The sequence below is a fragment of the Sceloporus occidentalis genome, unplaced genomic scaffold (assembly GCF_023333645.1).
Source record: "Sceloporus occidentalis isolate IW3139 unplaced genomic scaffold, rSceOcc1.0.p SCAF_9, whole genome shotgun sequence".
Classification (NCBI taxonomy): domain Eukaryota; kingdom Metazoa; phylum Chordata; class Lepidosauria; order Squamata; family Phrynosomatidae; genus Sceloporus; species Sceloporus occidentalis.
This window is the reverse complement of record NW_028316989.1, coordinates 75,287-101,181: the sequence shown is the minus strand read 5'-3', so window position 1 is coordinate 101,181 and position 25,895 is coordinate 75,287. Positions and strand designations below refer to the sequence as shown.

The following is a 25,895-nucleotide window of genomic DNA, read 5'->3' as shown; positions in this document are numbered from 1 at the left end:
AGATGGCTTTTGCGCAGAAAACACTTTTTCTGCACAGCGCATGGTTTTTCCCAGAGGAGCAGAGCCTCAAGGGCCCAGGGGCCCTTCCATTCTTGCAGAGCAGGGAGAAGGCCGCTCACATCCTTCATCCTTGGCAGCCCTGGCCTTGCGCAGAGCATCAGGGAGAGAGGCGCTTGGTGGCGCAGTCATGTCCCCAGAGGCCTGGGCCACACTTGGAAGGGTGCCTCAGCCCTTTGGTGCAAAGTTTCCCCGTCCCTCCAGTGCTGGGCGGAGGCTGCGGTGCCTGGCCTCAAAGACGCCTTGCCTACTTCTCTGAGCAGGGAATTCTGGGTTGCACACGCACACCTTTCACACAGGTTTGTGCCAAGATGCCTCTTGTTCTGCCAGGGCTCCATTTTCCATCCATGTGGGAGCATCCCTGCCCTGGAGGGGTGGAGGGCCTGCCTCCTTCGGGGTCCAGCCGCTGCCATCACTGCCACCCAGCCAGCCCCTCTGTTGCATCTCTTGCTCTGCTTTCAGCCGGAGAGGGCTGGCACCCGGCCCTGGTCAGGATCAGTGGCCTCTGGGGAGCTCCTGCTTGCCCTCCAGGGTCGTGGGGCTCTCCTGCGGAGGACCTTCCCGCTGGGCCTGCAAGGCCGATAGCCTGACCCCTGGCCCTGGTGGGGGAAAGGGGGAGAAGGTGAGGGGGAGAAAGACCACGGAGGAAGAACCCAGCCGGCCAATGTTGCAGTCCCTGGGTTTTATTAGGGCCCCCACCACCTGCTCCCTGGGAAGGCACTAGGCACAGGGAATAGGGGCCAGGGGCCAGCGGCTGCCACAATACCCCCCCACCACACCTGCCCCCAAGCAGAGTTAAGAGCAACGCTCCCAAAACGTGAGTGCATTTCAAATAAAGTTACACATTCTCCTCCAAAAGCCTTCCTTTTCTATAGAATCCCCCAACTGCTGCCCGGGTCCAGGGCAAAGGCCAACTGGGCAGGCGGGCAAAAGGCTTTACCGAAATAGCTGAGGATGACAGGCAGGAAGACCAGGCCGTGGAGCATCCCCAGCAGAGTGATGAGGAGGTTGAGGCGGAAGAAGAAGAGCTGCACCAGCTGGGCTTTGGCAAAGGCCAGCACCACTACCCCTGGAAGGTTGGTCATAGCCACCCCGGCAAACACCTAGAACAGGAGGGAAGGGGGCTGGTCAGCTGTAAGCGTAGGGGCCTGAGCTCACTCCCACCGCCAATGCCTCTGCCTGGGGAAATGGGTCTCGGCAGCGCACAGGCCTCAGCTGTCCACTGGTGCCAAAAGGGATAGAGGAGGAGAGACCTGCTCATCAGGATGGGAGCAATACCCCCACTGCCCCCACAGCCGTGAGGTCCGGGTCAAGGACCTGCAGCTGTGGAGAAGGACAAGGGCATGGGGGGGGGGGCAATGGCCCACCTGGCAGCTTCGGATCCCTCTCCCTCCTGTACTCACCGCACTCCCCATGTTGACCGTAGCTTCCTTAGCCCTCTCCACTTTGGTGGGCAGCGTGCTGATGGCGAAGGAGCGTGTGATGTGGGAGACAAACTCTACAGAGATGCCCACAGCCTGTCAGGAGATGGAGCCAGGGGTGAGCCAACCAGGCAGGTGGGCAACCCACCCTGCCTGATGCATGGCTCCCAGTGTGCCAGGAAGGGAAGCACACAGCCACTTGTTCCATGGAGCCCCAGTGTTATATCCCAGCACCTAGCTACATTTCTGGAAGCTGCCTTTGCAAAGGCCCTGCCATGGAGCTGCATTTCGCCCAGTGAACCAGCATCCAAAGTCAAGGATTAGCCTGGAGATCAGACACAGCTGGGCTGCCAAGGGAGAAGGGCCTGGACCAGCACCCTAGAAATCCCACCCCAAAGGTGATCTCAGACTTTAGGACCAACTCTCTGTCCTTCCTTCCTTCCTTCCTTCCTTCCTTCCTTCCTTCCTTCCTTCCTTCGTGTCTCTTGTGGGGAAACATTCTTTTGAAAATAATCATGGGAGATCTGTGCTCTTCGTTTTGCTGAGATTTCACATGGCCAGGATCTCCCTTTCATGTTCTCTCAGAGCTCTCCTGGGACACCCAATGGCCGGGTGTGAGAGGCAGGAGGAAAGAGATCCGGAAAAGAAACCCTGATCTGGAGTGCGGGAAGCCCTTCTGTGCAAATGTATTTGGCCATGTTATTCTTAGTAGGTTCCCAATGGTGGGTGCCAGAGGAAGAGATTGGCTTTCCCCGTGCCTAGCCTGAAACCTCAGGGCCACAGAGGGCAGAAGCTGCTGCCTTCAAGGCGAGGCCCCTGGAAGCTGCAGGTCCTCCCTTTGAGAAGTGCTGGGAGGGTGCCCCCCACCTCTCCAGCCCACAGAGATGGCCCAGACTTACTGCCACCAGGTTGATGAGGGAAATGGCGTTGAAGGAGATACCCCACAGGGTCATGGCGCCCACAGTGTCCACCACAATCATGACAATGGTGACCAGGTTGACGGCAGCCGAGCGCAAGTCCATGCCCAGGAGGATGTAGCACACGAGAAAGGTGGGCACCAAGCAGACTATCACATTGATGAAGCCAGTCATGGCGATGGCCAGGTACTGCTCATAAAACACGTAGGTGATCCTGTGGAAGGAAGGTGGACGGTCACTCGCAGGAGACCCTCCCTGGCAAACGCGTGCGCACACACACACACACACACAAACACACACGTCTCCAACAAATATCTGGGGCCCTCCGGTCTTGTGTTTGGTCCAGCAGGAAAAAGCAGGCCTTATGAGTTGCCTTTGAACCATCTGAACCTCTTGTCCAAAGCCCACCATTCCAAAGAAAGCAGCTTCTCTTTCTTCGTTATGCTCTTTGTGTGATGAAACACAGCATTCTGGGAAAAGGCTGATGGGCCGGGTGACCCCTCCGGGCGTTGGCAGATCCCTTGAGGACTGTTGCTTTCTCTTTAGCACAAAAGTTGTCAGGATGGGCTGCTGACTTCTGTTTTTATTTCTTATTCCACTGAGAACCCCTCCTTCCTCCACCAAACTGAAGGCAGAGTGCTTTGTCTTGGCCTTACAACAAGATGGTGAGGCAGCCCAGGCAGAAGGAGGGCCCCTGGCCCAGGGAGGCTGCAGCGGAAGCCACTTCTCCCTGGGACCACTCTGGCTTCTCACCCGACTGACCCTGCCTGCTAGTGGTGCGCCTGGCTTGCAAAGGGCATGGCTGTGGGGCTGGATCTCTGGGCTACTTGGGAAACAGCTCCCACAGAGCGCTCTGTCTTTGCGGAGGGGGCTCCCATTTCCTGGTGCTAAGCGTCACCAGACAACAGGTTTCCAGCCCATCCAGTTCCAAGTTTATCTCGTTGAGGTGCTATGAGGCCAGGCATATCTCTGGGGATCCCGGTGCATGTTCAAGGCCCATCACCACACAGCCCTCCAATCCTGGAGGACCCTTTGTGGGGTGGGGACCCTGTTTGTCCCCTGTCTCCATGGGGTGGGGAGCTGCTGGGACGCATGAAAGGCTGACTGCCACTTCAGCAGAAAGAAGCCAGAAGCTGCTGCCGCCGCTGCTGCTACAAACCTCTGCAGGGCATGGAGTACCACCTGCCACCATCACCATCAAAGCAAAGGAGGAATGTGAGCCCAAGGAAGAGCCTCTCTGGGGTCTGGCCACTTTCCAGACCCAGCAGAGAGGCCACCAAGGCATTGGGAACCAGGATGGCTCTTCCCCTGGAGTGAAAAATGGGCTGCAGGGGGTCAGCCGCAGATGGTGCCATTTGGAGTGTTTAAGGATGGCGGCAGCTGGACAGATTTAATTGTAGGGAGCCCTGTCCAAAGTATCTTCTGGCCCTGGGATGGGAAGGGGTTCCACCAGCGTCACCGTTCAGGGCCCCCCGATCCGTCCCAGGCCTCTCCCTGCCTGCCCCCCAGCATTGCCTCCCACTGCCCCTCCCCACTGTCCTTCCCACCCCAGCCCCTGTCCAGCTGCCTTACGTGTAGGGGAAGACCTGGAAGTCGGGGTCAGTGCCGGGCACTTTCCGCATGCTGGCCGTGATGTTGGCAGCCAGCTCCCTGGCGACTTTCAGGGCGGCTGTGTACTCCTGGGAGTTCTTCAGCGGGGTGTGGTAGGCCATGAAGCGAGAGGCTACAGAGGCAGAGGGTAAGGCCGGCAATCAGCGATTGGGCCCTGGGCTCCACAGGGGCACCCCACACTTCAGGCCCTCCCAGCCTGCCCTTCTGGCCCCTGCATCCGCCAGCCTTCTGCGGCAAATGCATGGCCTCAGCATGAAACCTCCACATACTGCCCACCTATGTGTGCTTGCTGCATGGCAGCTCCAAGGAAGGGGAAGGGAGGGAGGGGATCCACTCACCCAGAACCTGCCCCTCGGGCCCCAGCTTCACAGATGTGTCGTAGGCCCCCAGGCCCCTGTGTAGGGAGAAAGGCTGAGCATGGGGGCAGAGCCTGTCCTTTTGAACAACGGAAACCGATGCCAGCCCCCTCCTCTGAACAAGGATACCTATGGGATGGGCGGGACAGGGGCAAGTTCCTTCCCAGGACCACCACAAGGAGAGGTGCCTACTCTTCCTCCTCCTTCTCCCCCCCCCCCCCCGCTGGTGTGGGCAAGCCCTGGCGACAGCGGGCTCTTCTGCCCCACTGGGGAGACAGACACCAGGAGGACTGGGGGGCTGCACCCAACCTCTGTGCAGCTGCACTCACCCCTTGGAGCAGCTCAGGTTGGGCTTGTCATGGAGGAACCAGGGCAGGAATCGGTCAAACTCCTCCACACTTGGCCGTAGGGTCCCGGCTGGGATGGCCATGCACTTCTGGAAGATGCAGGACAGGGAGGCTGGGGTAGGGGAGGAAGAGGAAGATGAGGAGAAAGGCTGAGCATGGGAAGAGGGGACCCCTGCCCCATTTGGCCCCCACTCCCATTCCACAGGGGCCATTCTTCTGGGCCCTGGATCCTGTCAGCTACAGCTGCCCTGGGGTCGCTTACGGTCAGTGGAGGGGCAGAACTCGCCCTTTTGTGAGCCAAAACTGTGGATTCGGCAACAGCTGGAGAAAGGATTCAGCCAGTCGATGAAGTCGTCCACCCAGGAAGTGGCCGGAATGGCCAGGAAGGACCTGGAGGGTCAAGGAGAGGCAGACTCATCACTGACTCAATGGGGGCCTCCCTGCCCCCCCCCCCACAGAGACAGCCAGACTGGGATCCTGGCACGGGGGGGTTCCCAGCAGCCCCCTCAGTACCTTATCCCCTTTGCAGGTGCAGCCCCCCCCCCCCAGCCTTCCTTCTGGCAGCCCCATCTGGAGAGCAATAGGCTGACCCCCACCTGGCTCCAAAGGCACCTGGCCCCCACACTTGGAGGGCAGAGCCACCACTCTCTAGCAGGAGAGAAGGCAGGTGCCGGGGGTGGGGGCTCCTTTCCAAAAGAGGTGGCCGGTCCCCTATTCTGCCCTTCTCCTTCCCCCCTCCATGCCTGAAGTGTGAAGGGGAAGGCTTGGTCCCAGTCCAGCAGGCCCGTGTGTGTGTGTGTGTGTGTGTGTGTGTGTGTGAGAGAGAGAGAGAGAGAGAGAGAGAGAGAGAGAGACCAGGCAGAGGGGGCCAGAGCGTGTGACTTACTGCTCTGGAAACCGGGTGGCATACTGGATCTTCTGTAGCATGGAGTTCTCGTCGCAGCCTGAGCTGGAACAGACGCCGTTCATTCCTGGCACGGTAGAGAAGTTGTAGCCCCCAGAAGTGACAAAGTAGGTGGGCGCCCCCACCATCAGGTACTGGTTCAGGTACTGGAAGTACTGGAGCATGTAGGAATCCTGGGGGGGGAATGCATGGAGAAGACAGGGGGGGTCAGGCCCTGCTTTGGCCCCTACAAACTCCCCTTGCCTTCCTCCTCTCCCCTCCAAGGAGCACACACACTGCCCTGACCAGGGCAGCCCCATGGCCCCCACACAGGCTGAAGGATCCCCAGTTCCCCATCCACATCAAAGTCTGATGCTGAGGAGGCAGAGGAACAGAGAGTCTCCCCTTGAAGATCTTCCATCAGCCAACCCCCCTCCTGCCCCATACCTTAGGGGCACCACTATCCCTTTCCAATTTTCAGGGTGTTTCCAAGCCCCCCCTCACCCCCCAGGGGTTTGCAGAGCTTCTATTTGGATGACCTTGCCTTGAATCTGGATGCTTGAAGGCACTATCTCATAGACCACTCTAGCAGCCCACCCTAAGCTCCCCGCGGCCACAGAGGGCCTCTTTCTCACCGTGGGCACCGACAGCTCCTGCTCCAACCCCACCTGGACGTTGAGCATCAGGAATATTCCTGCGCAGAACATGAAGGAGAAGAGCAACACCTGGGGTGGGAGGGAGGAAGAGGAGGGGGCTTCAGGTACCTGGGGGAAAGCGGGCGACTGATTGATCAATACATTGATACAATGATTGATTGCCTTTCTGTTTCCCCTCTCAGTCTGCCAAGCCCTGAGGCATTGTACAACGGACAGAAACATTTAAGACACACCATATATGCTCCTTAAAAATGATGCGCTAGGAGAGCCAGGGGAAGCTCAAGGGCCGAAGGCTACAGGGAATAACAGTGCTTCAGCTGCCCCACAGAGGCTCAGAGGAGAGGCAACCAGCCTGGCTTCCCTTGACAGGGAGTTCCACTGTCAAGGGCTGCTGAGGCGGAGGGCCCGCCACATGCACACACTGACCTAGCCTCACAGGTATGGGGATGTGGAATGGGGCCTGCGCTGAGGATCCCCACTTTGGGCAGGCTCTTACAGGGGGAAGCATGGGTCTTGCAGATATCCTATCCCCCCACATGCTTCTTGGTCTCCCAGCCCCAGCCCCATTCCCCCAATCCCCCCAGGAAGCCCCAACCTCTACTCACAACCAGGAACCGGACAAAGCCATTGAGCAGGAAAGGCGCATAGAAGCGGCGCATGAAAGCACAGAGGAGCCCTTCGTGCTGCTTCTCAGGAGCCCCGTCATTGTCACCCTCCAGGCGGATGCAGCAGCATAAGTCCAGGCGGGAGGCCTGCGGAAGAACAAGTTGAGGAGGGGGCAAAAATGGCCCTGGATCAGGACCACAGAGGGGTCATCTGCCACCATCTGCTGTTGACAGAGAGCCTGTGGGAGGAGTACCTGCTCCTGTCCCTGACCAAATCCCTCCATCCTTGGCCAAGAAGACCAACTGACCTCCTGCCGATGGGCGTCCAGAGACAGCAGGGCTACAAAAGCTGACATTTGGAGCAAGAAGTCAAAGAAGACTGCCATAGCGGCGTAGAGGGCAAAGGTCTTGACAGCGGGCATCGGGGTGAGGCCACCTGCAATGGGCAAGGCACCAACAGGATCTTGTGAGAGGACATAGCTGCCCCCTCCCAACTGACCAGCTGGCCGCCCAGCCATGATCAACTTCACGCCAGCCTTCAGCCCCACATTCAGCTAGCTATGTCCACTTGTTTCCTCACAGGTGTGTCCTGCATGCTCTATGCATCCTGCCTTGCGGCACATGCAGCTAACCATCCTCCTCCCTCTTGCGCTGTTCTCACAGCAACCTTGTGAGGTAGGCCAGTCCAGGAGAGAGTCACTGGCCCACAGCCATCCACTGGGTCTCATAGCCTTGCCCTTGGATCAATCCCAGTCCAGACTTCTCTCTCTTTCTCTTTCTAAGCCCAGTGCTCACTACCTCTCGACCTACCAATGGTAGTGTCCGCAGCGGGGATTAGATCTACATGCATGTGAACGCACACATGCGCAGATGCCATGGAACAGGCAGCTTCCCAGGGGAGAGCCTGGCCAGGCACTTCAGCCACTGCGCCACCGAGGAGGTCTTCCCCACAGCAGCCATGGGGCCCAATGCCAAGCAGCTGAGGAATCCCCCAAAATGCTGCAGCTCTGGAAAGAGGAGCACTTGGCTTCTCCTTCTTGTCCTTCCCTGTCCCAGGATTGTTGCCCCAGAGGATAACAGCATTTTGCATGCAGACCCACACCTGGCTGAAGGCCTCACTGCCTACCACCCCCTGACCCAAGAGGAGGGGGCCCAGGAAGCTGTCCCACTCACCCAAGAAGAAGCAGATCACCTCTGAAAGGCTGCAGAGGAGCATGCTGGGCGCCACATCCCCCAAGACCCGTCCAATGCGCTCCTCGGGGGTTTCCCCAGGTTGGGCTTCAGAGCGCTGCAGAAAGAGAGGGAGGAGGAAGAAGAAGAGGAAGAAAGGGGCTGAGAAAGGGGAATGCCCAGGAGGGCAGCAGGTGGGAGGCCTTTCCGCCCGTCCCCCAGAAGCGCAGGAGCATCCCAGGACCAACGTTAAACCAGACCCAGGGCCAGGAAAGTGGTGCAAAAAGGGGGCTCTCTGCATGCTAGAGGGGCCAAAGGTGCTGGAAGAACTCCTAGACCTTGAGTAAGTTCTGTATTTGGACTACAACCAATCCAGCACCGGCTAGTGGTGACACCAGGAGGGTGCGGCGGGTACAGTCTGCTCCAGGTGACACCCCAGAAGATGGGTGAGGAGACAGGTTGGGCCTGCCTTCCACTGGGGTTTGTGTGTGAGAAGAGGCAAGCACACCCTTCCACTGCTGTGGCAAAGGAGAAAGGCAAGTGCACCCTTTTGGCTGCCAGCGTCCCCCCAGTAGCTCCCCCAGCAGCCCCCCTTGCACTGGATGACACCAGGGGTGGGGCAGGGACATAGCCAAGGGGGAGTTCTTGGGGTCCGGACCCCCCCCCCCTTCCGTTAGAAAAATGAATGGTGTGTGTTGCTGCGCTGCCGCACTCAAGCCCCATTATAATGGTAGCACTTAGTCTGGACGCCCTCCTTCCTAAAATCCTAGCTACGTCCCTGGGTGGGGATGCCACTGCTGGGAGTTGTAGTTTGAAAGAATCCTCCCCAGTATCCTTGGCAGCCTCTGTCCTCTGGCTGTCCTCTACTGCAGCGTGTCTCGCACCTGGAACTCCAGCACGAAGATGAAGATGTTGTCTGCACCCAGGGCCAGGACCAGGAAGGGCACGACTTCGAGGATGATGAGGGAGGAGGGCACTCCCATGTAGGAGTAAAAGCCCAGCGAGGAGAGGACAGCCCCTAGCACCACCAGGATCCCCCCCAGGCCCAGCGTCACCTTGGAGTCCACCTGGAAAGAGAAGAGAGAGGAATGGCGGGGGGGATGCTCAGCCGGCCTGGCCCCTGTGATTCGGACAAAAGCCCCCCCTGCGCACCTGGCCCTTCTTTGAGACTCCCATGGCCCCAGCCACCATTGCCCAGCCCTCCCTTTCTGCCCCTCTTTGAGGTGGGGAGGGTCTCCTGCCCGTCTGGATCACCCGGTCCCCTCTGCAAGTAGCACCCAGACCCCTCCTGCTGCTTCAGAAACTGTGGGAGGGAGTTCCACAGCCCTGGGAGAAGCAGCCCAGAAGGACACCCCTGTCCTCCATCTTAAGTGGAAGGGGGTCAAGAGGAGGCAGAGGCAGCCGTGGGGTGTGAGGGGGAGCTTCCCCACATTGTGTGAGCATGTGCCCCCCCTTCAGGCCCACAGTCCTCGGCTGGCTGTTCCCTCCGCCCCAGAGAGGGGCAGCCCCCACTCAACCACCCACCCTTCTCCTACCGGGATGCGTTTGCAGCTGGAGTACTGCCCCAGAGCCAGGGCGATGTAGGCGAAGATCAGGAGGTAGCTGAGGGCAAAGACTGGGAGGTCCTCCCAGGTGGACCGGCTGATCTCATCCTCCAGGGACCGCTGGGGCCAGATGTGGGATCGAGGAGGGGGAAGAGATAGAGAAAGAGGAGCTGGTTGGAAGAAGGTGGCCAGAGGGACCTGGATCTCAGTGGGCAACCCGGTTGCCTTTCCAAAAGCTGCCACCCCGCTGCCTGCTGCGCACTGCCTGGTTGCCTACTTGGCAGCTTGGGTGACTAGGAGGATGGAGTAAAGCAATGCAGGCACTGCGCTGGACCCAGCCTTAGGCACACTTAGAGGAGGCCCATAGCAGCAACAATGGCTAGCCCCTCTGGGCTCCTTAGGATTTCAGTGGGTCTCCTCTAAACATGCCTAAGGCCAGATCTGATCCTGTAGGGCAGTAAGTAGAGCAAACCCAGAAACGAGACACAGTCCCCACACCCCAAACCAGCCCATAAAAACAACTGGGAAATGTGGAATCCCAGTAAGGAAAAGATCCTTTGCAAGCCCAAAGGCTAGAGAGGATTTGGCCCAGGGTGCAAGAAAACAGAGGGCAGAGGTTTCTTCAAGGAGGGAGTTCCCTGGCTGATCCCCGGGGCTGCTTTGGCATCTGCCTTTTCCAAAGGGGTCTATCTGTCTGGCTTTGCGGCCATGGTTGCCAGGGCTCTCCCTTGTTGCCCTCGTACCTCAGCCATGTAGGCCACGGTGTAGCGGTCAGCGTATTCCTGCTGGAATTCCTCTAAAATTTTCAGGAATTGCTTTTCCCACAACATCACAAAGTCAAAACGGGGGTCACCGGAAGGGAAGTTGTTCAGGGAGACAGTCAGGATGAGAGCTTGTGCCTCTGAGTATGCCACCCCTGTTGGGTAGACAGGAAGGTCACCAAGGAGCAGGAGGACACCAGGATGCCCAGGACACCCTAGCAGCCCTTTCCGTGCACATGCACGAGCACACAAACACACCCGCACAAAAAGTGCGCACTCGCTTGCTCGCTGGTGCTTCCTACGCCTGGGTCCTCACCCAGTTCAGGCTCCAAAGACAGAACTCCCCTGCGGTTTCCCCCTTCTTCTTCTGCCTCCCAGCTCCCAGTTAACCAAGTGGGGGTCAGGGGGCTGTTCTTGGGCTCTCACTGCATTTTACTATCGTATTTTTTTGGCTCCTAAATAATCCCGTGTTGCCCTTCATTGTGGGAACGGGACAGAATGTAACAGGAGTCAGAAGCATTCTCTGAGGAGGTTCCTTTGGCCACTGTCCTTTTGGCGAGGAGAGAGGGGAGCAGTTAATGCACATGGCATGCCATGAAACCACTGTCTATGCTCACGCCTCTCCTAACAGATTGGAATGTGTGAATATATGAACTCAGTTCAGCTGTTTCTCTTTCCCATCTTCCTTTGTAATTTCCCTGTTCAAGAACTGGGACTTGACAATCCCATATTATATGCCCAGGAAACGCTCTGGAACTGGTTTTGGGGTGTTGTAATTTCTAATATCGGATTTGTGTCCATGTATTCTCTTGCTTAGAGACTCCTGTCTGAGCAGTGTAGAGCGGAGGGGGCACTGCTAGCGCAGGATGCTGCATATTACACTGGAGGAAGACCCAGTAAATGCACCTCTGGCACAGCAGCTGTTGTTATGAGCCCCTGAAACACTGCTCCTAGATTGCATGTGGGGACAGAGTTGGCACTGGGTTTCAAGACTGAGGGCAATGATCGTAACTTGCGTCTCTCTGGGTCTTATTACATTCTATCCCAGTCACACATCTATGTTTTTTGTTGTGCACTTTCATCAATTTCAACTTATGGTGAGCACAAGGTGAACCTATGACAGGGGTTTCTTGGCAAACTCTGCCTTCCTCTGAGACTGAGAGAGTATGACTTGACTCAGGACTCACATTGGATTTCCATAGCCAAGTGGGGATTTGAACCCTGGTCTCCAGTCATAATCCAACACCTAAACCACTATACCACACATCTTTGTAAATATACAGTGGGCTCTTGGTTTGGTTCCAGAGCCCCCCATGGATACCAAAATCTGTAGATGTTCAAGTAATACTAAATACAATGGCATAGTAAAATGGTACCCCTTGCATCAAATAGCAAAATCAAGGTTTCCTTTTTGGAATATACATACATACATACATACACACATATATATAAAAGCCGTGGATGGTTGAACCTGTGGATACAGAGGGCTGACTGCATGCTTAATGACCTGAGGTTCCAATGTCACTCTATGTTGCATCAAAAGAAGTGACAGATATTTTAAAGCTGCCATACCCCTACACTGATTCCTGCTGCCCCACTTGTCTCTCCCCCCACAACACTCATGGCCACCCCAACCTTCTCAAGCTGCTTTTGGCCTCATCCTGAGACAAAGCCAGAGTATGAATTCAATACGCAAATAAATATATATAAGATAAAGGCAGCCCCAATGGGCCCAAGCTAAGAGAAGAGGCAGCTGTGATAGGACTCTGGCGCCTCTGAATCCTTTCCTCCCCAGGAATCACCCTTGTTGTGCCCACAAGCTGCCACAGGCAGGTGAGCCCCCCAACTCCTACCTGAGTAGCCCCCCACAGCCAGGAATGGGAAGACGGGTGCCCCATAATCAGCCATGCAGCTCAGCTCCAGTGCTGTGATGTCTTTGAAAGAGAGGGGGGAGCTAATGGGTGGGGAGGATAGAGAGAGACAGGGGTGATGGTGAGGCCTCTGGGGAAATGCCCTCTGCCCCCTGCCACCGCCACCGCCCTCCCTCCCTCCTTTCCTTCTGAGAAAGAAAGGCATCTCCAGCAAGACAAGAGAGACCAATCCCCACTGGCTGGACAGGTGCCATGGCGGGGGCGGCAGGGCCACTTTTCAGGCTGGCCAAGGGATGATGGGGGGCCACAGGTGCTTTGCCCCCCCCCCCCATCTCACTATACTCACTTGATGCAATAGAGAAAGTGGTCCCTCCAATCAACGGTCCCTGTTTCCCCCTTCAGAGTCTGGCTGGCCGTCATCTTCAGGCGTGTCTGGTTGTTCTGGAAGTACTGGAGCAGACTGTTGAGGGCACAGTCAGTGAGACTGGCATTTTGGGGGTTCAGGGGGGCGTAGCAAACGTCCTGCAGCGAGACGTTCTGGCTGTGCACTGCTGACCAGACAGTGATGTTCTGGACCCTCCTCTGCAGCTCCAGAAGGTCCAGCAGCACTTCCATGGAAAGCACACCGCTGAAGTTGGTCCTGCCCATGACCAGTGAGTCGTAGGTGTAGCCGGACTGGTTTTTGACAGTCAGGATGGCCTGGTTGGTCCTGAAGAAGGGGCCAAAGTTCTCCTCATAGAAGGCCTTCTCTTGCCGGGCCTGGCTCTCAGGGGAAGACCAGAGCTCCACCGGGTTTGTGGTGAGTTGGATCCAAACCAGTCCATTGGAGAGGACCACCACCACTACCACAGAGATGAGGATGACTGTGCGTGGGTAGGAGGCCACCAGCGTCCCCCAGCGGTTGAAGGCCTGGGCCATGAACTTGTCGGTGGCCTGGCTAAGTTTCTCGGAGCAAGGCATCCTTACCCTGGACTCCTTTGGCTTCTCCGCTGGTGAGGAAGAGCAGCTGCGCCACAGAAGTGCAGCCACAAAGGCCACCATGAGGACACAGAAGAGGATGATGCACACAAAGAGGGCTCCATTCAGGCCCCTGACCTGGAAGGGTGGCACCGGAGGCGAGGGGGCTGTTATGGCCGGACACGACTGGGCACAGTCCTGGCAGGAGCACTTCTCTCCAGTCCCATTGCCCACGGGTTTGTTGCACTGCCAGGCCATCCCACTGAATGGCACAATGCCACCTCCAACAGCAGGAGAACCCTCGGGTATCAGATGGTAGGAAATAGCCAAGGGGGCCAGGCCATTGCTGGGGTCCCCCTGGTAGTCCAGCCAGCGCTGAGTGTTGCACAGGGCTGCCCCATACTTGCCACACATGGCTCCGATGGCGTACCCACCGGTGGCTGGGATCTGCACCCCCTTGCAGGAGTCATAGGAGGCGTCTGCAAAGGCCTGGCTGTAGTAGCACTGGTACTCCAGAATGCCCACTGCCAGGCTGCCATTGTTGGTGGTGAGGCTGAAGGTGCGTGTGACATTGGTGAAGACACTTTGGTTCGGGCTGCAGATGTTCTGGCAGTAGAGGTTGGCGAAATTCTCGGCACAGGCAGGGCAGCGGGAGAGCACCACCTGGGAGACACGGAGGCTCCTTTCGATGGCTTCCAGCTGGCCCTCCGAGCAGCAGGCCAAGGTGTTTTCTGTGCCTGTGAAGAGGGCCGGGCAGATGGAGCGCAGTCGCTGCAGGTGGAGCCCTGAGACCCGCCGGGCAGGAGTGTTGGAGAGGCAGGGCACTGTGTTGCCCGGGAGGAGGCTGCCGCTGATTTCGGGGTTCTTGCCACAGTCGCCGTAGAAAGCGCAGTACCCCTCACGGTGGATCTCAGTGGGAGCAGCGGCCTGGCGTCCACCACAGGAGACAGTCCCCCGGCCCAGGAAGGGAAGGACAGAGGGATGGTCAGTGAGGGGCAGGGGGGCCAGCCCCAAGTGTATCCCCCACCCTCCTGCCCCTGGACTGGTTTTAAGTTGTATTCCTGCTACTGTGGACCAGCTTAAGCTTCAAAGAGGCAGGAGGTCAGTTCATCCAGTACCAGACGCCAGAGAGATACTGCCAGGCTAGTGGCACCCTCCCACCAACCCGCACTAACCCTGGGCCCCACTGGGAAGAGCCAGTCTTCAAGACCCCCCAGAGCCATTGGCCTGAGGAGGATGTGGGTGCCCCCTGCAAAGACTTTCCTGGGAGGAGGCCTGGTTGCCCCCTTCTCCTCTTCCTGACACCCCAAAACCCCTCCAAGCCTGTGCGGCTGCTTCCTTTCTCTGTCCCCACTCACCAGGCCCAGCTGGGCCCTGACCAGCACTAAGGCCAGCAGGGCGGCCACGCTTGGCATCCTGGCAGCTTTAAAGTGATAGTGGCAGCGGCCACAGTCAGGTGCACCTGCAGAAGCCATGGGGTGTGCCAGCACTGGCCTTGCCAAGGCGCCCGTCCTCATGCCACCTGGCTCCCAGGTACAAGGGGCCCTGGTCTGACAGCCGAAAACCAATCAGGTGGCTCCAGAGCGGTCAATCATTAATCTGTCCTCAGGGTTCTCCTGGCTGTTCTGGGGGAACTCTCCTGAAGTCTGCCAGCTGGGCCTCTTGGGGGCAACCAGTGTGCCCTGCTTCTCTTCTGAGGAGCCTTGTGTTGGGGCAGGCAGAGGCCCAAAGGCAGCAGCTGCCATTGTCCAATCAGTGCCCACAGTCCTTGCACAGAGGGCCAACTTTCTGGAGACAACAGAGACCCTCTGGCCAGCAGCCAATTTGTGCCCCTCCAAAGAGGGCTACCCCTCTCAGGACTGCAGGGCCACCCTACCGCTATGACCTCCTCCTCTCCCGATAACCTCTTTTCACTATAGCAGCCATTCCACCCAGCGACTCTCTCTAGTCCTTGGAGGCCCAGTCTGTTCCTCATGATGCAGTTGCAAGGGATCCCAGCGGCAACCTGACCCAAAATCCAGCTCCTACAGGGAACCACAGCACAGGTAGCTCAGCACATCTGGCCAGTTGCTCTTCAGCCTTCTAGCTGCCCTGCACTCCTGCTCCCATGCTATCAGGAATCTCTCCCAAACAGCACACATCTCAGGCCTTTCCTTTCTATGTGGTTCAGGTCCTACAATATGCTGAAAGGCACAGCTTTACCCTCTTGTTGCCTCACCTTTGCTCAGAAGACATGGCTATAGGATTCTAGAAGAGTGGGAAGGGGCACCCAGAAGCCATGGAGTCCAAGCTCCTGCTCAGAGCAGGCTCTGAAGTGGCTGGAAGATGCAGAGCCCACCATTCCTTTAAAGTATTGGCTCCACTGCTGAACCACTCTGTCCAGAAGCTCCTTCTAGTGCTCAATCCAAATCTCTTCTCCTGTAACCTAGAACCATCAGACCCGGTCCCATGCTCTGGGGCAGCCCTTTAGATATTTAAGGAGTGCAATCATGTCCCCTCTTGGCCTTCACCAGCACAAACATGCTCAACTCCTTCAAGTGTTCATGTGGCTTTTCTTTTTTCCTTTTTTATCCATGGATTCAAGCATCCACAGCTTGAAAGTATTTTTTAAAAAGTATAAACAATAGCAAACCTTGCATTTCCATTTTATATGAGGGGCATCATTTTGTCATGCCATTTGTCATCCATGGGGTCGGGGGGGGGGGGGCTGAACCAAACCCCAGCGGATAAGAAGGACCCACTGTATTTCCATTTATTCCACATTTCATTTGTTTGCTTACATATAAACTCCTTTATACCCCATTCTAACATTTTGATGTTGGCCAGCTAAGCTGCATTGACATTGTTTTTTCCTCTTTGCGTAACACAGCAGCCATTCCTCTGCTCAGACGCAATTCCACCTTCACCGAAAAGATAGGAATACCTCCAGGACCATCTTAAAACTAATCTGAGAGGGTGGGAGCTGCCGCCCTATTCTGGTGTGTGTGTGTGAATCCAGGCAGTGGCTCTGTTCTCCTCTGATGGGGGTCCATCCACCTCAGCAGCCAGAAAGTCATCCCAAAATGAGTTCTGCGAGTTTCAGCATCGGTGGCAAGACGGGGAACCCCGCTGGGAGTCTTCGTGCGGCTGGGCCCAAATGTCCCCCTCAGGCGATACTCCCACCACCAGCACCACCCCATCTCCGCAAGATAAGGGCTTTAGTGACGAAGTGAATTCTGAGCAAGTCTGGCTGCCAATGCCCACTGAGTAAGAGGCAACATTGGCCCACTTCCTGTTTACAGCCGCAGCCTATTTGGCACCATGGATGGGAGGGCTTCCTCCTGGATTGGCAGATATCACAATGCCCAAGGAAAACCCCAAAAAGGACAGAGGCAGTGGTAGGATTCACATTTTGCAATCTGTCCCATGAAGCTGGGAGATGCCCGCGTGGCACGTAGACAGAACCAGGAACAGGGAAGGAGCAGAACTGGGCATTTCTGGACCTGGGAATTAAGGGGACACTCCCAGGAAGGCCCCGGGCCCCATGATCCTCCAGCTCCAGTGTCACTTTGGCCGGCAGCCTCCACCCAGCCTCAGCCCCTTATCTGCCTTCCTCAAGGTTTACAACCTCAGCCCGGCCTTGACACCCAATAAAGCTCAGGTCATAGTCCAGCCACCATTGCCAGGAGCCAGTCAGCCCCAAGCGTGTGCTTGGAAGCCCCAGCCCACCCACCAAACCATCCATGGAGGAGAGCTTTGTTGCCGCTGCCCAGAGCAACAGCAATGGAGGCCAAAGGCCCCTGCTGTGGTCGGAGCTGCTCTTGACCCAGGATGCCCTCCCAGTTGCTTTGTGGGAGCAGGGCACGAAGGGCAGGATGGGTGGGACCTCGCTGGCACAAAGGCCAAGCCAGGGCAAGAAATTATGGGGGCAGGAGGGGGTGTGCCTAAAAGTAAGAGCGGGGCACACAAAGGCTGGGTGGGCGGGCGGGTGGGCATAGCCCCCTCCTGTCCTGCTGCCACAACTGAGCCTTGTCCTGGGGAATATCAGGAAGGGCAGCCCCATCCATCGTAGGAACCACCCTGTCTGGGCCTGACCTGCAGAAAACAGGCACTGGGGGACTCTGCAGACCCAGTCAGTGGGACAAGAGCTGCAAGGGTGCCAATGCCATTTACCCTGCCCTGGCTCAGCTTTCGGCTGAAAGACCCACCAAATGGGGCCCATGGGGAGGGGGAGCAGAAGGCTGAACCCAACAAGATGGAAGACCAACTTTGTTGCTGCGAGGAGGGAGCCACTTGTGCTTCCCCAGGAGCGCCCAAGCAACTGTCCAAAGGATTGGGGAACTGTGTGGGAGGAAGAGGGAGCAAGCTGCTGGCTGTGACTGAAGCAAAGAGAGGGCATGAGAGCTTCCTATCCACCCAACAGCTTTTGCATCATCATTTTGCCAGGATGGGCAGAACCCGCAGGTGAGGATGTTGCCTGCCAGATGGACCAAGGTGACAACTGTAGCTGCCATGTCCAAAAGGGAAGTCCCTTCCCCATGCAATTCTCCACAAAGTGCCCACAACTGAGGAGTACCTCTGGCACTGAAGGGGCGGAGGGTAAACACCAGCAGAGAGCAACCCCCCCCCCCCCCGAAAAGGCGACTGATGCAAGGACAAGTCAAAATGCCACAAGACAAAAAGGAGCCTTGTTAATGCAAAAATGTCCCCGGTGGCCCAAGGCCTCCTTGTTTCCAACTCTCTCTGAGGCAGAAGGGGTTCAGTCCAGATTGTCTGCTGAGTGGACAGGTGAGAAGCGCGCCACTGTCTGGTCCTTGTCCCACAGGTCTCCTCACCTTGCCTGGTCTGCCGAAGGGCTCTGTCCCCTCCAAGGGCCACCCTCAATGCAGGGGAGGCGTTAAGGGTCAGAGGGACCTGGGACAGCCGTGGATTTGGTGGCTGATGTCTGCCGCCTCTGCTTGGCAGAACTAAAATTGCACAGGGGATTCTTCTGGCCATGCAAGAAAAGGGAGGAAGAGGAAGGTGCCGGTTAATATTACATGGTCCCAAGTGGCAGCTGAGATCAAAGTGGCTATTCAAAGTACTGGGTGTGACGGTTCCTCCAATGTGACCGTGCCAGTCACATTTCCTACTTTCTATGGGGACCAAGTGGTACTCAATGTCTCACTCCATAAAGCTTTCTATATCCAGTGGGATACACAGTGTGTGTGCCATCCACTGATGATTAGCTTTAGAGTCTTGGCTGCAAGGGTGCCAATGCCACCCCCCACCCCCCCGCTCAGCTTTTCTCCAAAAGAACCATCAAATGGGGCCCGTGGGGGGCGAGGAGCAGAAGGCTAAACCCAACAAGACAGAAGACCAACCTTGTTGCTGCGGGGAGGGAACTGCTTCTGCCGCTTCTGCTTCCCCAGGAGGGGCCGAGCGACTGCCCGGAGGGTGGGGGGCACTGTGGGGAGGAAGAAGCAAAGAGAGGGCATGAGAGCTCCCCCATATACCCTCCCAACAGTTTTTGCATCATCTTCCCACAGGCCCCTGCCCACAAGCCCACCCACCCACTGTGGCTCCCTGGGGGTGGCCCACTCTCGTTCAGCCCCATGCAGAGGAAGCAGCAGCTCCAGGGACCAGGTAGGGTTCCCCGGATCAAAAGGCCCGATGAGGGATTTGGAAACATGTTTCTGTGGAGGGAGGGGCTGCTGCCCCCTGCCAACAAGTGGAAACCCATCCTTCAGCCCCATTCTCATTACTCAGGTACTCTGGCACATTGCGCAAGTGGGCCTTCACGACGGCTGGGTGCAGGGGCTTGTCATGGCGGAGCAGGTCCCAATCCCGGGGGTTGTCCTCAAAGTAGGTCTGGGAGAGGAAGAGGCTGTTAAGCAAGCACAGTCCCTCTCAACCCAACCCTCTCAGTACTGGCCCAGTCCAGCCCCAGGCTGAGCCAGGACTTAGTGCCACCACAAATGGTCACTAGGCAGGGGAACCTTCCCTCTTTCCCCCTCCCCACACCCAGGAGGATACCTTCAGCTTCTCAGAGTTGAGCAACTCCTCCTTGATCTCCCGGAGGCGAGCCTCCTTGATAGCCTGCTTGGTGACTGAGCGCATGGCATCCTGGCAAGAAAGAGAAGCCCTGAGAGGGTCAAAACTGGCAGCAGATGCAGCAAACAGCTGGAGGGGGGAGCCCAGAGCCACCCCCTCCCCAGGAGCAGAAGCCAGTCCCAACATAGGTATGTATGGCAGCAAAACTACTCGTCCTTCCTCAGGACACCGCAGCCCTTTTATATACTCATAATGCCCCCTGTTTCTGCCCCAGGAAGAGAGCTCAGCTCCCCCAGTTCTCAGCTGTCTCCAGCATGCATGGAATTGTGCAGCTGGAAAAAAGCTCCAGAGATCTTCTAGCACTCCCAGATAGATACTTGCTCTCTCCCACGAGAAAGAGCATGAACACTAAATCATCCCCAGAAAGCTGCTTAAGGTGCTCTGATCCATAACACTGTTAGGCCCAAGTGCCCCGGCCCCCCTTCAAGCAAACCTACTCACCTGACAACGGTAGCGAAGACCCTCAACCTCATCCATTCGGAACTGGTAAGGCCGCAACGGGGTTTCAGTGCTATCTGGAGAAAACAGAGGAACCATAGTGAGGGCTACAGTGAAAAGGCACTTTAGGGCCATCCCTGATGTCCAGCACTGCCTGCCTCAGTGCCAGCCAGTGCCCTGACAGGCCCCCATCGCCAGCCTATGAGGTGAGACTTCCCTGCTCCCAGCCAGGACCACTTTCCACTTCTCTCACAGACCTCCTGTGAGCGCCAACTCAATCGTGCCCAGCAGTGGGCGCTCAGAAGGCGAGACGAAAGTCAGGACGGTGCCTGGATTGTCCGCACGGGCCGTCCTGCAAGGAAGGAGAGTCAGGCAAACCATCTGAGGAGCTGGCCCCTAGAAGCCCAGCCTGCCTGCCCCTGCAGTCAGCTAGGAAAGCCTCTGAGGCAGCAGGGCTGTGTGCGCATGAGGGGCGAGATCCCTATAGGAGGATGTGCGCACAACGCCTGATGCCTCCATCCGCAGTACTTTCCATCCAGGCATGTGCCTCAGAAACATCTAAGATTCCCTGCTCCCTCCCTCTGACAGGTTAAGAAAGAGAAGAGGAAGCAGGCAACAGGCCCAGAGGCCACTCTGGCTACCCAGCTCATCTGCTTTTCCATCACAGGGGAGAACAGAGGCCTGCGAAGAGGGCCACATCCTCACCCCGACTATTTCAGGTGGGGCTCCCTGGGCACTTCCAAAAGGCCCCACCCAGATCTGCATAGGCTGGATTGTCTAGAACAAAACCAGAGGCCCAGTGATGGAAAACACTCTCCCAGGGCTATTTTCCATTTGCAAACTCTCATTTGCTCTCACAGTGCTGTGCAGACAAAAATTATATGGGAGACCAGAACGCTCCCCTCGTTGTTGTTTTCCCATCAGCAGGCAAAAACTTTTCAATTCCAACAAACTCTTAAAGAAGAAAATTTGCATTTAATGGACTAGACAGTGTTTTATTGCTTTTTAATATATTTTATATCTTTAAGTTTGGAATTGTTTTAATACTGCTAATAATTTAATTCTACTTTAGGCTCACTACTTGTACATTTTTTAATTACTATATATACTTGATTATGAATCCAACTCATGTATAAGCCGAGGACAAGTTTTGGTATCAAAATTATGGATTTTGATCAGACCCGTAAATAATTTACGGGTCTGATCAAAATCCATAGTTTTGGTACCAAAATTGTGTTTTGCATGAGATATGTTCTGTGCACAAGCCAAGTTTTTTGCATCTGCAAATCTTTCTAAAATGTTCTGAAAGATCAGAACTCTCATGCAGGTTGACCATTATGTTGCTGGGTTGGCCCTATTGTTGTTGCTGTTGGTGTTATTTAGATCCCACCTTTTCCTGCTTTAGGAGTGAAGACCTCTTACAGCACAGTTAAAAATTCACAGCATAGAGAAATTAAAAAACAAATTATCATAAAATTAAAACCAATTAAAAACATAATTCATTTAAAGAACAATAACAGCTAAAAGTCCAGCACATTATGCAAAGCCTGTTTCCCTAAACTCTCAATTCTTATAGGCTTGCTGGAATAAAAAGATGTTTGCCTGCTTGAAGAAAACTTAGAGGCCTGTAACAAGGAGTATAAAGAACATAGCTAAGGAAAACAATGCCAAAGACCAGGGACGTAGCCAAGGGGGGTGGGGTTCTTGGGGTCTGGACCCCCCCTTCCATTAGAAAAATGAATGGTGTGTGCTGCTGCGCCGCCGCACTCAAGCCCCATTATAATGGTGACACTTAGTCTGGACCCCCCCTTCCCAAAATCCTAGCTACGTCCCTGCAAAGACCTGGCAGGCATAACTGTTTTTCCTTTTCCAACCCAGGCATTCAGACAGGTCAGACCTGGAGCCTTGCTGGGCAGAATAGAAAGGGTTGGTACTTCTTTAGGTGCTCCTGGGATGGAGTAAGCTCTCTCCTTTTGCCACTCTACTCAGAGAAAGACAGTGGTTCCTTTTTTGATCCGTGGATAAATCAACCCAGTTTTTTGAGGCCAATTTTTTGACTAAAACATCTAGGCTTATACATGAGTATATTCAGTATTTTGTTGTTTTAAATTGTGAGGCACTGAATCCCAATTTTGGGGGAATGCAGTAAGAGTTGCTATATACAAGCTGAACAATTTGTTTTTCTGAACTGACTGAAAATGAAGCTCAAAAGAATCTGTATTTTTGCCACAGAATTTGCAAAGACATTTCTCCACTCCTGGAGAAACCTGAGTCAAATTTGGCCCCCATCTCCCTAGAGCTTCAGCAGGGGCGAGAGGCCTCCTCCCGAGCCGGGCTCCAACTGCGACTGACCTTCCTGCGCGGTGGATGTAGGACTCAATGGAGGGAGGGACGTCAAAGTTGAGGACCGCAGAAACGTTCTGGAAGTCAATGCCACGTGAAATTCCATACTCCTGATCTCTGCTTCTACGGAAAAGAAGTAGGAGGCCGGGCGGCTGAGGACAAGAGCAAGGGGGCTGGAGGCCAGCAGGGTTCCCTCACCCCCACAAAGGAAGCACCTGAAACCCAAGGCTCTAGCACCTCCCACAGCCATGAAGTCCCCTGGAACTTGCTCAGGCCTGTGTCTGACCAGCAGCTAAGAAGGGCCATCTCAAAGTCCCACCTGGGAAGGGCCTGAGCACCCGGACCCCTCCTAGCAGAATAACACTCCTAATTTCTATTTCACCTGTCCAGTACACTGGATAAAATGTTTTGCACTCCTAACTTTAGGCTCCTACACTTCATAGTTTGCTCTTGGGACCATTCTACCTTGTGTGCTAATATTTCCTCAGACAAGCAAACTGAAAACAAAAGAACATAACAAGCAAAATAAAATAAACACCATCTGTCCCTGAGCTCTGGACATAAAGTGCCCCAAGGCCAGCGTACTTCTCTCCTCTTGTGCTCTTGCTGCGGCTCTTCTTCCTCCTTTTCCCTTCTTTCGGCCCTTCTGGATCCACCAGGTCCTGCTCATCTGTCGCAATGATGTAGTCATAGAAACCCTTGTTGAACTGGCTGATGATATGGCACCTGAAAGACGACAGAAAGGCCCCTGAATAGATCTGGCCCAGCGGTTCCCCCCAAAGCTCATCAGGCCTCACACTCTGCTCCCCATCAAACCTTCATCCCCTTCTGGGCGCGAAGGTTTTGGCAGGACGTTTGCCACCAAAGGGAAGAGAATCCCAAACACCCTGTAATCTGGTCAGGAAGGGGCACAAGCACAAACCTCCAGCCCAGCTGCCACTTCCAAGGGGCCAGAGAAGCTGCGGGAGCCTTTGGATTACCGCTCCCTGGACTCTCAAGAGCAGCAGCACTCTGCCACCCCCCCCCCCCCGGTCCAAATGTTGCCCAGACTCTCACCGGGACTTGACAGGCAGCTCTGAGTTAAGGACACAGGCTGGGATGCTGAACTGCTCCAAGAAGAGCTTGAGGCGGTAGCACCGCTCAATGGTGCCGACAAAGAGGATGAGTTTGCCCCGCACCAATGAAAGCTTCAGCAGTACGTAGAGAAGCAAAAACTTGTCCTCTTCTGTCTCACACTGGATCTGGAATTGACTCAGCTGGGAGCTGTCTGGCAGCTGCGATTCTTGGAGTTTGAGTATCACCTGTGGAGCGAATGCTGTGCCTTTCAGACGGGGCATATGTGGGCGCAGCCACCACACTCCTAACACAAGGCTCCTCCCCGCCATGTAAGCCCAAGGATGGTGGATCCACAGAGGAAACTTGCTTTGGAAAAGAGAGGCCAGGCCAGCCACAGCAGCTGTGGGGCAAGGGACTGCCCATGCCAAGCCAAACCCCTTTTTTTTGTCCTTACAGGGTTGTGCAGCACCAGCTCCTTAAGTGCCTGTACATCCTCGTTGAAGGTAGCTGACATAATGAAAGTCTGGTAGATCTTCGGTAAATGGCTGGAAAAGAAGAAAGAAGCGAAGAGGCCCTAAGGTCAAGTCAGAAACCTTCCTTGCTCTGTCAGCAGCAAACAAGCAATGCCTGCAACAGAACCACAACCAGGCCTCCTGAGTTCTGGACCTTGTCATTCAGCTGCAGATGAGGAAGAGTGATGACTTTGCTATTACATTACAAGTTCACAAACAGGATCCACAATGCAAGCAGGGCAAACCGCAAGCCTGCTCCTCTGCCCCTGCGATGCAATGTCAGAGGCCCTTAAACTGGGGCAAGATGTCTTCATGTCACAGCCCACCTCTTCCAGTGCTATTCCAACACAACTTTCCCCTTCCAAGCACTCTAATTCTCGCTTGCCTCAGCCAGTCCCTGGGACAGACAGCAATTCCCCTGCCTCTCCCCCGACTGCTCACGGCCAGCCAAGCTGTTTCCCCAGCCGCAGCAGAGTATCCCTCAAGCGCTCCTCTCCTCTGGACCTCTTCCAAAACAGGCTGGGCAGCCACCTGCCACAGGTGCTTTAGATGGCCATCAGCAGGGACTGGATTCAAAGGCCCATACAGCCCCTTGTGACTCTGTTGCTGCGTGATACTGTTTTCAGGCAAGGCAAAAAAAGGACTCCCACAAAGCCAGCCAATATTCGACCAAAGCCTCTCCTCTCCTCAAGAATTTCTGGCTTAGTAGCTCTCAGCTCACCAGAGCAGGCTCTTCAGGTCTTCTTCAAAGCCGAAGGAGAAGAGCAGATCAGCCTCATCCATGACCAGGACTTCCAGGGACTCTTGCAGGCTCAGGCTGGGTCCTTGCAAATGAGCCAGGACCCGCGAAGGGGTCCCCACCACAACGTCCGGCTTCTCCATCAAGATGGGCCTGAAAGGCAAACAAAGGGATGACAGGTAAAGCCAAAGTCTGTCCGGCTGCAGCAAACACACAGGTCCTGAGGCTGGAGGCAGCTGCAGCCACAAGGCGCCGTTTGACCGCTCCTTGGCAGCTCTTCCGTGCGGAAGAGGGAAGGCGGGCGGGTGCCAGGCGAGGATTCCCCCTCGGCCTCCCAGGGCAGAGGAAGCGCTCCCAGGGAGGCCCAGCGCTGCAGAGGGCTTTCAGCGCTCGGAGGGGCTGCCAGCCCTCCTCTGCAAGTGACCCCCACTTTGGAGCCCACGAAGCGGCAGAGAAGGCGAAGGCCCTGGGTCCCGGTCCCTCCGCGTGGCTCACCGCTGGGCTGCCAGGTCCTGCGGTCCGGAGAGGTCAGCCACCCGCAAGTCCCGCGCGCAGCAGGCAGAGAGCCGCCGGAGCATCTGCGTCGCCTGCTGGCCCAGCTCCCGCGTCGGAACCAGCACCAGGCCGCGCACCGCCTGGGAGGCCGAGGACGCCGCTGCCTGAGACGGAGGAGAGAGAGGGAGCGTCGGTGGGTGCGGAGAGCCAGGGCCCGGCCCTCCAGCCCTCCCTCCGGTGGCGGGGCCCAGGCTCACCTCCTTGGCGCGGAGGATGCGGTGGAGCAGCGGCAGGGCGAAGGCGCCCGTCTTCCCGGAGCCCGTCCGCGCCCGCGCCAGGACGTCCTTCCCCTCCAGCGCCAGAGGGACCGCCTCCGCCTGGATCAGCGTCGGCCGCCGCCAGCCCAGCGCCGCCACCGACTGAGAGAAGAAAGGCGGAGAAGCAGAGGGTCAGGGCAGCCGGGAGCCAGCCGCCTTCCCTCCCTCCCTCCCTCCCCCGGAGGCAGCCCTCCCTTCCCGCTCGACCTGGAGGAGCCGCGGGTCCAGGCCCAGCTCCGCGAAGCTCGCATCCTCCGCCGCCATGCTGCGCCTTGCCTCCGCCGGAAGTGGGGCAACGCGCCGGAAGCGCAGCGAGACGCCCGCCTAGAGCGGCCTCACTCTCTCGGCTGCCCCCTGGAGGCTCAGGGAGGAACGGCGCCGGAAAGAGCCAGCGGTCGGTCTGTGGCGGGAGGCAGGGCAGAGGGCCCCGGCCTTCCCCGCTCGGCCTCGGGGGAACGGAGCCTCCCTCCCTTTGGCCACCGGGCCCCCTCCCGCAGAGCCGCTCGGGGCCCTGGCTGCCTCTGCGCTGCTGCTGCAGCTCCGTTAGTCGGGGAAGGTTTCGGATCAGCGCTCTCCGGCTCCTGATAACGCAGAGGCTCTGCTGCGAAGCCTTCCTCCCGGGTCCCAGGGGCACCAGCTCTGCCCGCAGGACGCTGGGTCCCTGGCCAGCCATGCTGCCCTCCCGGGCCTTCCTTGCCTTGGGCTTCCCACGCAGAGAGAGGGCTAAAGGCCCCGCCCCGAAAGACCAATCGGCTCCAAAAGACAAC

General features: G+C 56.6%; 2 protein-coding genes across 2 annotated transcripts; both read right to left on the bottom strand.

Moving 5' to 3' along the window:
- Positions 1 to 552: 552 nt before the first annotated feature.
- LOC149306608 (NPC1-like intracellular cholesterol transporter 1) lies at positions 553 to 25,801 on the bottom strand. Its single transcript, XM_089538164.1, has 27 exons — positions 25,430 to 25,801; positions 25,069 to 25,230; positions 24,812 to 24,975; positions 24,299 to 24,469; positions 23,520 to 23,610; positions 23,066 to 23,310; positions 22,595 to 22,735; positions 22,019 to 22,132; positions 20,776 to 20,827; positions 12,546 to 14,083; positions 12,182 to 12,282; positions 10,311 to 10,483; positions 9,559 to 9,687; positions 8,908 to 9,090; positions 8,027 to 8,141; positions 7,162 to 7,289; positions 6,854 to 7,000; positions 6,228 to 6,317; positions 5,596 to 5,786; positions 4,972 to 5,099; positions 4,692 to 4,821; positions 4,345 to 4,400; positions 3,968 to 4,118; positions 2,378 to 2,609; positions 1,461 to 1,574; positions 998 to 1,160; positions 553 to 656 (listed from the first exon to the last, which is right to left on the bottom strand). Exons 1-27 carry the CDS (start codon positions 25,799 to 25,801, stop codon positions 553 to 555), a joined length of 5,385 nt encoding a protein of 1,794 aa, XP_089394290.1.
- On the bottom strand, positions 17,805 to 19,915 carry LOC149306609 (putative ATP-dependent RNA helicase DDX56). Its single transcript, XM_089538717.1, has 5 exons — positions 19,670 to 19,915; positions 19,151 to 19,240; positions 18,880 to 18,985; positions 18,499 to 18,581; positions 17,805 to 18,131 (listed from the first exon to the last, which is right to left on the bottom strand). The coding sequence occupies exons 1-5, from the start codon at positions 19,799 to 19,801 to the stop codon at positions 18,033 to 18,035; spliced, it is 510 nt and encodes a 169-aa protein (XP_089394843.1). The 5' UTR covers positions 19,802 to 19,915; the 3' UTR covers positions 17,805 to 18,032.
- Positions 25,802 to 25,895: the final 94 nt, after the last annotated feature.